The sequence below is a fragment of the Acanthochromis polyacanthus genome, chromosome 1, assembly GCF_021347895.1.
Source record: "Acanthochromis polyacanthus isolate Apoly-LR-REF ecotype Palm Island chromosome 1, KAUST_Apoly_ChrSc, whole genome shotgun sequence".
NCBI lineage: Eukaryota > Metazoa > Chordata > Actinopteri > Pomacentridae > Acanthochromis > Acanthochromis polyacanthus.
This window is the reverse complement of record NC_067113.1, coordinates 59,010,025-59,025,272: the sequence shown is the minus strand read 5'-3', so window position 1 is coordinate 59,025,272 and position 15,248 is coordinate 59,010,025. Positions and strand designations below refer to the sequence as shown.

Here is a 15,248-nt window from a genome sequence, read left to right as displayed (position 1 = left end):
AAGCTGCTTAGAGAGAATTGTCCTCCTGTATGTGTTTTCTACTGTTAACGTTAATTAAACTGTGAGAAACGTAGTGAACTCTGCTGGAAAATAAAGAACCAGAAAAACGTGAACAAGAAGCTGCTTAGAGAGAGAGGTCCCAGTCTATGTTTCACAGGAAAGTGTTGACAGTCTAAAAAAAACACATGCTGCTGCTTTTCTTCTTGTAAACAGCGTGGTTTAGAAGGAAAGAAGGCTAGAGCATGTTGTGACTTTACACTTTTGAAACCAAATACCTATTAGTGCATTTATTTATTAATTAAAATGTATTTAATTACTATCACCTGAACCAATACACATGAAAGTTAGTATAAGTCAATACAGATTTATTTTGCATTGATCATTTAGCTTATCAATTAATTAGGTTCATATTCGTGAGAAATGTAGCCCTGACCCCCGTTCACCCAATCTGTTTGGTCTTATTAATGTCCCGTCCCCAGCAAAAAGTGTACATGCAGGTTATGCTGCTATATCGTCCCTACCAATGTTGAGACCAAACCTACGCCCTTGAAAAAGATCAACTAAAAATCTTTGAAACACAGTTGTAACAGTAATCAGGATGTATAGAAGGAGCCATAGTACCATTAATCAGGGCTGCAGTGGTCGCTCTGAAAGAGAAACCATTTTAAAGGTTCAATATCTCCAGAAATAAAACTCCCACAGTCATGAATTTTGGTGATGACACAGACAGAATAGTTTCCAGCAGATCAAAATGACTGAATCGATCCAACAGAGGTCATGTTTTTCGTTACTGGTCCTCAAAAATGGAAAAAAGTGCAAAACATTTGAACAAGGGTGGTATTGTGGTACCTGAAAGTAAGTATATATATATATATGGTAAATGGGGTTGTATTTATATAGCACTTTTATCCAAAGCGCTTTACATGATAGGTCACATTCACACACACATTCACACACTGATGGCGGAAGCTGCCATGCAAGGCACTAACCACAACCCACCGGGAGCAATTAGGGCAGGGATGTCAAACTCATTCCCCTACAGCATTTAGTTCCAACATATCTACAGCACACAGTCTGACCAATCACCTGTCTGGAGACTGAGATCGGTTGATTAAATGAGTCACGTCTGGTGTGATGCTGCTTAGTTGGAACAAAAACCTGCAGCCACACCGGCCCTTTGTGAAATGAGTTTGACATCCCTGAATTAGGGGTTCAGTGTCTTGCTCAGGAACACCTCGACATGAGCTCGACGGGCCAAGGATGGATCCATATTTCTACTAAAATACAGTCTTTGGTCGACATTTCTCCAACTTACGTGGATCTAAAATGAGTAGAATTTGATGTGCACATGTGTGAGAAGAGAAAATTACCTTTTTTTTTTGCTGTTTTGTCAAAATGGTGACGTGAACTCACTGGTAGAAGCACAAGAACTGGTATGTAACAGAGTCTATATGGTGTCTTTATATGTTTGGAGTTACAGACTGAGATGTGGTTTTCTAAATGAATACTTCCTAGTACACACTGATCTTCTTGTTACCGAGTAGCAGTGGATGGTAAAATAGATTCTGCCATCAGCCATGTTCTCTTTCAGGTCACATCAAGCCAAGAATCTTGGCATCAAGTTTGACAGTAATCTGAGTTTTGGGCAACATACCACAAAGCTTGCTCAATCATGTTTTTACAACCTGAGAAATATTTCAAAATGGGATCTTTCCTAACTTGTGAAGACGCAGAGACCATTTCTACATACTGTTTTCTCACCACACCTGGATACTTCAACAGAATTTTTAAGGCCTCTCTCCTACTTACAACCCCTCAGACTTTGTAGTACCAGGAGTCACTTTGAGATCCTCAGGTAAAGATCTATTGGCTGTTCCAGGACAGAACATTTGAAGTCAGGGCCTCAAGGCTCTGGAATGATCCGCCTAATTAAGTCTGGTTTGCTGAGTCAGTAACATCTTTCAATTCCCATCGTAAAACAGACTTTCATGCTTCAGGTCATCGTCTTTCTGGAAAACGAATCCTCTCCCAAGTCTGCATCAGGTCGTCCTCCAGGATTTTTCTAGACTTTGCTGTATTCATTTACCCTCTACCTTTAGAAGCCTTGTAGGAGCTGCTGCTGAGAAACATGATAGTGCCACCACCATGCTTCACATCATGATGCTTCCAACAGTGTGACTTCTAGCACCAACTGGCTACATTCGTGTTGAATTTAATCGCTTTAAAGGAGGTGAATACTTATTAAATCCGTTATTTCACATTTTAGATTTGTTATTAATCGACATAACTTTGTAGAAATCTTTTTTCACTTCTTGGGGAATTCTTGTCAAAAAAAAAAAATTAAATTGACCATGATTCAATGCTGTGCTTGTAAATATCCTTCAATAACCACTAAAACGCCAAAATACAAACACCACATGTAAATTTGGGGCTAAAAATGTGTTAATTATGAAAAAGTACAATATTTTCAGGAGTTCTGTAATCTTTATTTTACAGTATCTTTTTAGTGCTCCTGCAGCTGGAATATTATACCATTTCTTTTTTCTAAACAGTATTTTGACCAACCTCAGCCTCCCTCTTGTCCTCGTTGAGCTGCTGCTGCTTTCGTAAACCAACGAAAGCGTCGGGGAAGTTCCTGTTCAGATCGACGTTGTTGTGGTTCCCCCTGACAGACAGACAGACAGAAACAAACTTTTATTATGTTTTGTATTTACACAGCATCTTTCATACAAGTTGAAGGCAGTTCTGCTCTCATATATTACTGTCTAAAGGCCTCACGGTCATGTTTCATCCTCTGGTTTGGTTCTCCAACGGTGATACTTGCTGCTGTTTTCTGTTTTTTGAATATTTTTAGATTTCAGGCTATTTGCAGGATGAAATAAGAATGACTGATTGTGTTTCTTTTCACCTTTTAGGGCATTTTAAAGGCCGAATGCTTTGTCGGTGTGAGTGCAGCTGCTGCCAAGGCTCCCTTGAGCAAAATGTTTTCCCACGATCCTCTCGAGTCCAGGAAGTGAGTGTATCTTTATTTAACCAGCAGCTGTTGAGATCGAGGCTCATGGAGGATTTCTCAGCTAACAGAGATCATCAGTGTTGGTGTCAGTTAATTAATTCGTCGCCTCCCTGCAGATCTGAAGTTACACAATCACCTACAGCTTTTCAATTACAAGAAACAAGATTATCACAGCGTTTAAAAGTCTCATTTATCTTATCTATACATGATTCTATCTTCTGTTGTTGTTACATACTGACTCAAATGCTTTTGTTTTGCTGTTGTAAGCGGTTTTATCGGTTTAAATCCTGCTTCAGTCGTGTCAGTTTCTGTACGAATAAAGTTTTTAATCACTTTTATTCTGTTATATTTGTAGGTTTTACCGAGACGACATAAAGAAAGGCCAAACATCCTGTTCTCTCTTTGGATTTGAATGATTTCAGATCATAGCAAGGTCTCGATCACACGACTCGATGACATCAAAGGTCATAGAATGACCTTGCAGCTGTAGCCGCTTCCGTTTACTATTAAGAGCAACACTCAGCAGAGCTTTTTTTTTTTTTTTTACTAAATTTATACTTACCGCACTATAAGGCGCACTTAAAAGCCTTTGATTTTCTCAAAAATCGATGGTACGCCTTTTAACCCGGTGCGTCTTATGTGTGCACTGAGTTCCAAAATCCGACTGTCGGACCAATTCACGCCGACATAGGGACGTAATACGTACACTACACACGCTGGCAGCGATAAACCTATTGGAGAACATTACATAAAGCTATGTACAGTACTGACTATTGTCCGAGCTTTCGCCAAAGCCGCCATCATTGCTGGCATTGCTGGATCCTGCCAGTAGCATATGCTTGTCTCAGAGATTAAGCCTTGCAAGTCTAAGTACACACGGCTGGTACAGTGAAACTGCGAATGGCTCATTCAATCAGTTATGGTTCCTTTGGCATAATTGCCAGCATCAGCCACCTGGCAACAAGACTGACTCCGACAATGACGAGAGTGAACCCGGCATGTTTGATGTCGAAATTACCCAGCTGTTCAATTCAGATACAGAAGATGAAGACTTGGATGGATGTGTGACAAAAGATGGATCAAAAAATAATGTGAGTGTATTTTTAAATACGTAGTAGAATAAAGTTCAACCAAACTCACTGTTTTGCTTCCGTTTCCTTGTTTTAGCATGCACCCAATAATACGGTGCTCCTTATATATGGCTTAAGTACAGAAATAAACCCCATAGACTGCGCTTACAATCCGATGCGCCTTATGGTGCGGAAAATACGGTAATAGTTATCAGAAATGATTGTGTAAGACGCTACTGTTATTCAGATCATTAGGTCACCTGCTGTTTCGTTTTCATACAACTTAATTTATAGAGGTTACCAACCTGTAAGTGGCTCTTTAAGGTCAGATCAGGCTTTATGCCCTTATCTTGAGATAATTAAGCAGCTCTTGTCTTAACTGACTTGAAATCTTAGTAGCAATTAGTCTCTTTTTCCACTTGAATGCACCCACAAACCAGAAAAACAAACTTGTTCACCGACATGAGAGGATTCCTCTGACTGAGCTGAGTAGGACAAAAGTCTAAATCCTCTCATTTTAGCTTCTTTAATGTAAAAATGTTCTGGTACACAGTGCCTATCATAAGTATTCACCCCCTTTGATGGTTTACCTTTTTATTGCTTTCATAAATCAATCATGGTCAATAAAATTTGGCTCTCAAGACAAAAATTCATTGGAAAAAACTCTTTAATGTCAAAGTGAAAACAGATTTCTATAAAGTAATGTTAATGAAAGAAAATTATATAAATGAAAATAATTGTTTGCATAATTATTCACCCCCTTTTTAATTTAATGGTCTAGTTCAATAGAGATCCATCAAATTGTTGCCAATAGTCTCACAATCAGTGAAATGAAGATCACCTGAGTGGTGTGGGTGTGTTTCAAGTGATTGAGTTGTAAAACACCTGTGTCTGAAGGGTCCAGAGAGTGGTTGATCAGTACTCTTGGCTACCATTACACCATGAAGACAGAAGAACACTCTAAGCAACTCAGGGAAAGGGTTATTGAGAAGTACAATTCAGGGGATGGTTACAAAAAAATTTCCAAGGCACTGAACATCCCCCGGAGTTCAGTGAAATCAATTATCAAGAAATGGAAGGAATATGGCACTTGTGTGAATCTGCCTAGATCAGGCCGCCCTCGTAAACTGAGTGACCGTGCAAGTAGGAGACTAGTGAGAGAAGCCACCAAGACCCCTACAACTACTCTGAAGGAGTTACAAGCTTCAGCTGCTGAGATGGGAGAGACTGTGCATGTAGCAACTGCTGCTGGGTTCTTCACTGGTCAAAGCTTTATGGGAGAGTGGCAATGAGAAAGCCACTGTTGAAGAAAAGTCATATTAGATCTCGACTAGAGTTTGCCAAAAAGCACGTGGAAGACTCCATGGTCAATTGGAAGAAGATTCTTTGGTCTGATGAGACCAAAATTGAGCTTTTTGGCCATCAGACAAGACGTCATGTTTGGCGGAAACCAAACACTGCACATCACCAAAAACACACCATCCCCACTGTGAAGCATGGTGGTGGCAGCATCATGCTGTGGGGATGTTTCTCAGCTACTGGAGCTGGAAGGCTTGTAAAGATAGAGGGCAGAATGAATGCTGCAAAATACACTGAAATCCTGGGGGACAATCTTTTTCAGTCTGCAAGAGAACTACGTCTTGGGAGAAGATTTATTTTCTAGCAAGACAATGATCCAAAACGTACTGCAAAAGCTACACAGGAATGGTTAAAAAGAACCAGGTAAATGTTCTGGAGTGGCCGAGTCAAAGCCCAGACCTCAATATAGAGAATTTGTAGCTGGACTTGAAAAGGGCTGTTCATGCCCGATAACCGCGCAACCTGACAGAGCTTGAGCAGTTTTGCAAAGAAGAATGGAACAAAATTGCAGTGGGCAGATGTGCAAGACTGATTGAGACCTATCCACACAGACTCACTGCTGTGATTGCAGCCAAAGGTGCATCTACTAAATACTGACTTGAAGGGGGTGAATAATTATGCAAACAATTATTTTCATTTATATAATTTTCTTTCATTAACATTACTTTATAGAAATCTGTTTTCACTTTGACATTAAAGAGTTTTTTCCAATAAATTTTTTTGTTAAAAAAAGCTACATTTTATTGACCATGATTGATTTATGAAAGCAATAAAAGGGTAAAAAATCAAAGGGGGTGAATACTTATGATAGGCACTGTATTTCCTCCCCTTTGACAGTAAACTCAGTATCTTTGGGTTGTGAACAGTAAAAAGGAGTTTGTCGTGACACTGACGAACAATTATTTTTTTTATCATTTTGTGACATTTTATGCACCAAAAAATAATCCATCATTCTAGAAAGTGGTAAAGAAATGAATCCACAATGTAAATATCCCTGTAACCTGAGTTGGCACTTTAAAATCAAGAAATCTGTCCACGAGAACAAGTGAGACTCATTCTATAACGTCTCATTTTTCATCACATTCACCTTCAGCTGCTTCAGTGAAACATTTCCTAATAAGGTTCGGAAAGTGCTGACCTCCCAGAGACCACACATTCAGAATCTAACTGAACCCTGCAGTTAAACACTTCATGAAACTAATCTCCATACACACGACATCATTACCGCTGAAGACGCACAAACGTCTCCTATAAATACCAGAAGAAGAAGAAGTCAAAACACACATAATTAGCTGCTTTAAGTGCAATCAGATCTCAATCTACAGTCTGGTTTCCTGCTAATCAAGCATTTAGGGTGTTGGAGCGTTGCATAGTTTAGTCTTTACACAACAAACACGTGAGTATGTCGACTTAAATCCTTTAAATCTGTTGGGATATTAGATCTGAAGCACACAAAGACTAGAAATTCTCCATTTGTACTCCTCAGAGTGACAGAAACAGCTTCCATCTTCTGTAATCAAAACTACCTTCAAGTACTTATAGTTGTTGTATTTTCATTTTTACTAACTATGCGCTGTACGAATTCTGATATTTTTTAACCAAAAGCTCATGCAAATATGATGCTTTCTGCACATTAAACTACCCAACATTATGGTGCAAGTAGAGGTGAAGAAAATCTGGCGATTAATTAAAGGATTAGCAACTTTTTTAAGAAGAAAAGGCCGAACTTTTCAACTCACAGATGCTACAATGAAAACATGAAGAAATTAAAGTCAAATTAACTTATCTTTTCTCAACTTATCTTTTCTAGTAAATTGAACTTAAATGTCGATTTTTTAATATTCAAGCCACTTTAGCTGAAAAGCATGAAAAAAGCAGCAGAAAGACCACTCAAGTCATTAAATTCTGATGTTTCTGTCGTACAAGAGGACCGCTGTTTAATACATCCAGTGCATTGGATGACTTCAAAAGTGCAAACTTCAGGTTTATTTACCCAAAATACTAGTTTCTGTCAAAGTGCTGATAGTTTAAAGATTTATTCCAACAAAAACTGTACATTGTTTGTGCTGTATCTACTCTTAGACGTACGTTGTTTTGGATAAAGGTAGTGTCTACAGATACGGACCGGTATCCGTAGCCTGTGGGCTACGGGTACGGCACTTTCCATTTGCCAGACAGATACGGACCCGTACGCGAGTCTCTCGAGTCAAGAAGCTGCTAACCACTGCAAACTGTTGAAAGGTAAACAAAGGTTAAGGTTAGGGTTAGTGTTAGGGTCAGGTTTAGGGTCCGTAACTGTAGTACCGATGCTACGGGTCCGTACCGCTAGCGTCTACCGGGAGTCACGTGACCAGATCTCGCGTATCTGATTGGCAAATGGCAAGTGCCGTATCCGTAGTCCACAGGCTACTGGTACGGGTCTGTACCTCTAGCAACAACCTTGGATAAAAGCGTCTGCTAAACTGTAGAGTTGTAGAATTAGAAATTAAGTTTATAGGAAATAAAACTAGTAGCTAAACAGGCTTCCCAGAATGCAACACTAGAGAGGTGAAACTCTCCAGACATCCTTAGTTTTTGTAGTTTGAGAAAACAGACACGGTGTCTTTGTTCTATTGAGTTCTGTTCCTTTATTTTCATAATAATGCCATTAATCAGGCGTGTTTTATTTCGCTCAAGGTCTCGCCAATTCGTTTCAAAACTTCTTTCCTTTCGATTCTGTAGAAATGCTGTCTGCAGTTTATCTGAAAACTACCACTGTGTTTCACATCATGATATTGCCACTGCCGCGCAATTTGTTTCAAAACTTATCTTCCTCTCCTTTCTGTGGAAACATGGCCTGTAGTTCATCCAAAAACAAGGAATTCAGTTCTGGTTTCGCAATTGTGGTGAGAAGTTTAGAAGCAAACTCTAAATTTTTGGCAAAATTTAGAAAAATAAAGTGATAAACAATTACACACGTGGACAAAATTGTTGGTACCCCTCAGTTAAAGAAGGAAAAACCCACAATTCTCACTGAAATCATTTGAAACTCACAAAAGTAACAATAAATAAAAATTTATTGAAAATTAAATAATCAAAAACAGCCATTACTTTTGAATTGTTGATTAACATAATTATTTAAAAAACAAACTAATGAAACAGGCCTGGACAAAAATGATGGTACCTCTATAAAAGATTGAAAACTATTTGACCAGAGTGACATGATTAACTCAGGTGTGTCATTTAATTGACATCACAGGTGTTTCCAAACTCATAATCAGTCAGTCTGCCTATTTAAAGGGAGACAAGTAGTCACCCTGCTGTTTGGTGAAAAGGTGTGTACCACACTGAACATGGACAACAGAAAGCGAAGGAGAGAATTGTCCCAGGACATCCGAAAAAAAATTATAGACAAACATTTTAAAGGTAAAGGCTATAAGACCATCTCCAAACAGCTTGAAGTTCCTGTGACAACAGTGGCTCATATTATTCAGAAGTTCAAGACCCACGGGACAAAGCTTCTGGGAGAATGTCCTTTGGACAGATGAGACCAAACTGGAGCTTTTTGGTAAGGCACATCAACTCTATGTTCATAGACTCAAAAACCAAGCATACGAAGAAAAGAACACTGTCCCTACGGTGAAACATGGAGGAGGCTCAGTAATGTTTTGGGGCTGCTTTGCTGCATCTGGCACAGGGTGTCTTGAAAGTGTGCAAGGTACGATGAAATCTGAAGACTATCAAGGCATTCTGGAGAGAAATGTGCTGCCTAGTGTCAGAAAGCTTGGTCTCAGTCGCAGGTCATGGGTCTTCCAACAGGACAACGATCCAAAACACACAGCCAAAAACACCCAAGAATGGCTGAGAGAAAAGTGTTGGATTATTCTAAAGTGGCGTTCTATGAGCCCAGATCTGAATCCCATTGAACATATGTGGAAGGAGCTGAAACATGCCATTTGGAGAAGACACCCATCAAACCTGAGACAACTGGAGCTGTTTGCTCATGAGGAGTGGGCCAAAATACCTGTTGACAGCTGCAGAACGCTCATTGACAAATACAGAAATCGTTTAATTGCAGTGATTGCCCCAAAAGGTTGTGCAACAAAATATTAAGTTATGGGTACCATCATTTTTGTCCAGCCCTATTTCATTAGTTTGTTTTTTTAAATAATTATGTTAATCAACAATTCAAAAGTGATGGCTGATTTTGATTATTTAATTTTCAATAAATTTTTATTTATTGTTACTTTTGTGAGTTTCAAGTGATTTCAGTGAGAATTGTGGGTTTTTCCTTCTTTAACTGAGGGGTACCAACAATTTTGTCCACGTGTGTAAATTGTGACCTCTCAATGAAATAATCACAATTTTATACTTGGATTTAGTTAATTCTCTGAACAAAACTGTACGCCACCCATGAGACGTTCAAGGACTGTTGGATAGCTGGAATTTTTCTCTAAATGGGACCATAATTTACTCTCTTGAAGGAAACAAGACATCAAGACCATGAACTCATTAGGAAGAATCTCTTTTTGCAACTGCATGAATCTTTCCTCTCTCTAAAACTCAAAGAAATCTACATGATGCATTCAAAGACTGTTAGACAGTTGAACATCTAACGGTTCTTTCTGTTTTTAGAACTTTTAGATTCAGATAAACTGTGTAAACTCATATAAAAAATGATAAGAAGCAATAGAAAGTAAAAATAGCCCCACCTTACAACTCAGTCACAGATGACAGTTGCATCAATAAAATCTTCAGTGCAGGATTTTCAGTTTCTACGATGCAGAATTAGTGCTTTAATTTAAGTAAAACACCTCAATAATTCCTCCATTGTTACTTATAATGAACTTTTAATCAGTATTTCCACCACAGTGACATGTTTTCAGTGTAAGAGGCTCTGAAGCTCAGCAGCAGACGGTTAAAGATGTGAACACTGAGCAGCTTTTAGAGGTTAAAGAGCCTCATGTTTCCCTCAGGACTCGGTCATACATATTGTATGAGGACACAACAAACGAGACCTTTGAGTCCTGAACTGATGTTCGTTTGTTCTCCCGACAGCCACTGATAGCAGCTTTATAGTCTTGTCAGGAGAATTTACAAACACAAAGCAACAGGATCATTCCGATGGAAGTCGATAGCCACCAATTTTTAGCTCCTTTTTTGGTCTCCTCCACCTCCTGAAGAAAATATCTGGGTTTTTAGCTGCTAAACACTCCCCAGCTCGTCTTTAAGTTGTCCCTGTTTGCAGTTGAGCTAAGGGGCTAAAAGAGCTGTAAGATTCTTCACCACTTTTAGTTCCCTCATAGATTTAATTTTAACTGAAAAATCATCTTTTTACCTTGTGAACCTCAAAACCCACCTGTGGATTTGAAAAGAATGCTATCTTTACTTTAAAAAAATCATCACAATTACACAATTTATTATGGACAGAACCTGTAAAAACAAGAACATTTGCCAGAATTTCACCTTTCTGTGAATGCCTAAACTTACTATAAATTACATTAGCTTTTGTTAGGAGAATTAACATATTGAAGCTCAAAATCATATTTTTTAATCAAAATAACTTTATTTTACGCATCTTCTTTTAAATTTGGCAGAAATAAGCTTTGAAGAAGGAACAAATTCTTCAAAAAACTCAAATTTCTGTGCTCCTCTATGAAAATTCAGTATCTATAGTATGTAGAGATGTGTTTTCTTTAAAAAAAAAATTCACACCAAACCATTTGTGAAAGCCAAAAAATGTAAAAACACAAAAAAACTCTAAACAAACAGCTTCTATAAAGAAAATAGAACAATTTTCTGTTCCTCGACTCAACAATGAAGCTTTGACTTATTTAACTGTGAAAAAGAATCACGGAAATAACAAAAATTCAGGGAATTCTCAGCTGAACTGCGGGCAGGGTTTCCATGGAGCAGCAAGAAGACAAGCATGGAAATGAATTATAAATGCAAGAAGTAGTGCTTTTTTCAGTGTTGGAAAATAAAATACCAGATAATTTCAGACTTTTTAAATTATTTATGTCATTATAACTGTGTCACTTTGCACAGGAGACATTTTGTCTCTGCAGCTTTGCTTATATATGGTCATGAAAAATGAACCCAGTGAGAACTAGACGAGCCCTCAGTAGAGGGCAGAACCACGCCCTCTACTGGCAAAAACCCTGTCCTCCCTATACAAATGATGCAATATGTATCAATTTTGATCATCGTACGTATCTCCCTTCCTACTTGATCTGCTGACCTGTAACTCCACAACTGAGCAGGGGACCTTAGACTGATCTTCAGTGCCAAGTTTGATTATCCTGACTTCAACACTTGCAGAGATATCGGAACGGACATAGCCACATACATACATACTTACCCAGCCAGCCAGATACCCCACCGAATGCAGTAACCCTGCTGATGTTCGTCAGGCGTGGTTAAAAAGTATGACAGGAGCGAATAAAGAAGCTGTTTGAGTGTTAGTTACCTTCCCTGGCTGAACTGACAGTGTGTGTCGGCCACGTCGAAGCCATCAGGGTTCATCGTTGGCAGGATGTGGATTCTGCTGCTGTTCAGGAGCTGCATCGACCAACTTTCATTGTTTCTGTAACCACGAACCAAATCATCGACCAGCTGCAGCATCAGCTCCCGACCAAGAACCTGAACACACGCCAAACGCCAGTTAAACCAGATTAAAAATTACAATCAAACTCACAATAATTGGGAATAAATATGAAGCAGGACAGTAAAAATGAGTTTTGAATTCACAAAACCTTTATCAGTCTTCATACTGTTCTAACTTCCGTTTGAAAATAAAAGGTGTTGGGTATTTAGGGTTAATTTGATCAGAAGTTTGGTGCATCACAATCAAAACAAACTACAGAATTAATTAATAAACCTCCTCAGTTTCATTCTTTAATCTCTACCTAACGGCGATTTTTTTCTCTTTTCTTTTTCTGCGTGTCTCTTCCTGACGGAAACGTGGACGAAACAGTGAGTCAGCGACGAGTCACCAGCTGTTTTTCCGGAGAGAACAAAAAAAACTTTGTGAATGAATGAGAGCCTCGGGACTGAGAAAGAGAGAAGGGTGGGAAAGGTGATGAGGTGCACGCCGCACTAAACACCAACACACACAGACGCACAATAAACACACAAGTCAGGACTAGACCTGCCTCCGACTATCAGTTAACTTTCCTGCATCACTCGTGTAAACTGCTGCTGCCACAAAAGCACACCTGGTGTTACAGATTTTAGAAATCAGCCTCTAAAGTATTACCTTTAAGCCTGGAAACAAAAGAGCAACAGCTAAAAACTCTAAATCTGAACTCATGATACATCCAACTGCATGCATTAACATACAATTTTTTAAACCGACTAAAGATAGACATTCAAGCCCGTGTTAAATGTGAATAATGATAAAAATAATTCTGTTGAAACATTGACTTTTGAGCACTGGGTTATTTTCAAGGTATCTTCACGATCTTTACTTTTAGGTTCTTATCTTTTTAATTCTAAGGTCTAGTCATTATGCAGATCTTCCATTATTTGAAATAATACTTCCAAATTTTCAATTTTCTATAAACATTGTAAATCTATAAAACTGCAGTTCCTCAACTGTCCACTAGAGGCTGCTTCAAAAGTGAGTCAACCCCCAAAAACCTCATTGTTAAAATGTCAAACTTTACAGCAGAAATAAACATCAGCACCCTCATACAAAAATTATTTTGGTCTCTCTGGATAACATCTATGTTCATGAAGGTTGTACATGGGGTAAATTATTATATAACGTATCTTTTATAGTTGTATTAGAACTTAAAGCTGAGCATAAATAAGGGCGGGGCTGCACTGAGTGAAAAGTAAATGCAGTGCTTGAGCATAATCGATCAGAAGTTTGCTATGAAATTCACTTTACAGTTACATGGAAACACGATTCAATGACACTTTTGCAAAAAGGGTTAAAAAACAACAGTAGAAAGAAAACCAAAGAGAAACAAACTTCAAGGTCGACTGGTTGACGCCTATAAAAACCAGATGATCTTGAAGATTTCCAATAATTCCCTGAGAGTAGAGGAACGTAATGCAACCCTACGAGTTCTTCAGGAACCAACTGCTGTGTGATCTTGTGCCAAAACAAACATGGAAGACCAATCAAAGGCTTGAACTATTTTATGCAGCGACATCCAAGTGTATTTGTTGTGACGTCAACAGCCGATAACTTTTGGATATAAAGGCCGAAGATTAGAAACTCCACAACGTACGATTTGATCTGTTGACTTCCAGAACTAACAGCCTCAAACAGAAAGAGACTCGCTCCAGCTTTAACCAGTATACGTTCCAGGATGAACTCTTTAAGTAACAGCTGTCTTGTTTTTTAATGTGCATGAGAAGAGTCGGTTCACACGCCTAAAATACCTCTTCTTTGTCTTATTGCGTTCCTTTTAAATGTCATCTATGGTATTTTTTAATAATGTGTTAACCTTAGAAATCATGACAAGTATTATTAACCTACTGAGTCCAAGACGACATTCACGGTAACGACAACCTTTACTTGAAACCTCTCATCTCAGCCATTATGAGGTCAAGCCACACATTCTGTATCTTCTTTTTTTCCCCTAAGAACAGTCTCAGTTATCCAGATTTTCCAATATTTGACATGATGATAGTTGCTCTTTTTTTAAGATTAGTTTTCATATCAAGGAAAAACACATTTTGCATAATGAAACCCTCGTGTTTTTAAATCTCACCATAAAATGCTGGCAGTAGAAATGTAGGGAAACTGTTGGGAATCTGGAAATGATAAACCATGATAGTGGGATACTGTCCAACTAAGAAACTGTGAAAAATATCTGCTTAGTGGGAATAAATGTCATAGCTTTACAGCTTTACAAGTCCATCCATGCAGCAGTGTTACTTGTGGAAGTTTCAAATTTGGCAAGTCTTTGATGAAATTTCCTAAATATTTTTCTCACCAACACTTCATCACACTGACAATCCACGAGTATTGCTACAAAGATGGAGGTGTGCGGTTTCAGTTGATATGGTCAGTACCTTCATGCAAAGAATACTTCAAAAGATATTCAGTCCAGAAGAGAGGATGATGTCGATTGATGTCCTTACTTTGGCCTCTTGGGACTTGTAGAGGCGACAAACCATGTGAATTTTTGGCATAAATTACAAATAATTTTTCTCACCAACACTTCATCATATAAACAATCTTTTAGCATTATTAGAAAGGTCAAGTTGTGTAGTTTCATTTGATACGCTCAACACTTTCATTCAATGAATACTTCAAAATATACTCAACCAAGAAGAAGGGATGTGAATTTGGACGCAAAGTGGGCTCAAAGGGTCCGATATCCTTAACTTGTCCTCTTGGTACTTGTGGAGGCAGCAAACCAGGCAAATATCTGATGTAAATTCCAAGTTATTTTTCAGACTGACAATTTGCCACACAAAAAATCCATCAGTATTGATAGAAAGATCAACTTGCGTAGTTTTATTTGCTGTGCATTACACCATGATGCAATAAATACTTCAAAAGATAATAAACTGAGAAGAACGGATGTGAATTTGGACGCAAAGTGGGATCAAAGGCTCAATATCCTTAATTTGGTCTCTTGGTACATGCAGAGGTGGTAAACCAGGCAATTTTTTAATATCAATTTGAAATTCTTTGTCTCAACAACAGTATCTCTCAGAGAGAGTCCACTAGTATTGTGGTAAAGTGCAATGCTGAACCCCTTCATGCAATAAATACTTCAAAACATATTCAAACCAGAAGAAAGGATCTAAAGGTTGATGTCCATAATTTAGCCCCTTGGTACTTGTGGAGGTGGAAAACATGG

General features: G+C 38.4%; 1 protein-coding gene across 1 annotated transcript in view; it reads right to left on the bottom strand.

The window, feature by feature from the left end:
* The window catches only part of cpm (carboxypeptidase M), a 42,206-nt gene that overhangs the window by 10,641 nt on the left and 16,317 nt on the right, over window positions 1–15,248 (bottom strand). The window contains exons 4-5 of the mRNA XM_022210568.2: window positions 11,891–12,063; window positions 2,566–2,665 (exon numbers count right to left, since the gene is read on the bottom strand). Of these exons, the coding sequence (XP_022066260.2) occupies window positions 2,566–2,665; window positions 11,891–12,063 (273 nt within the window). The remainder of the gene's footprint in view (window positions 1–2,565; window positions 2,666–11,890; window positions 12,064–15,248) is intronic.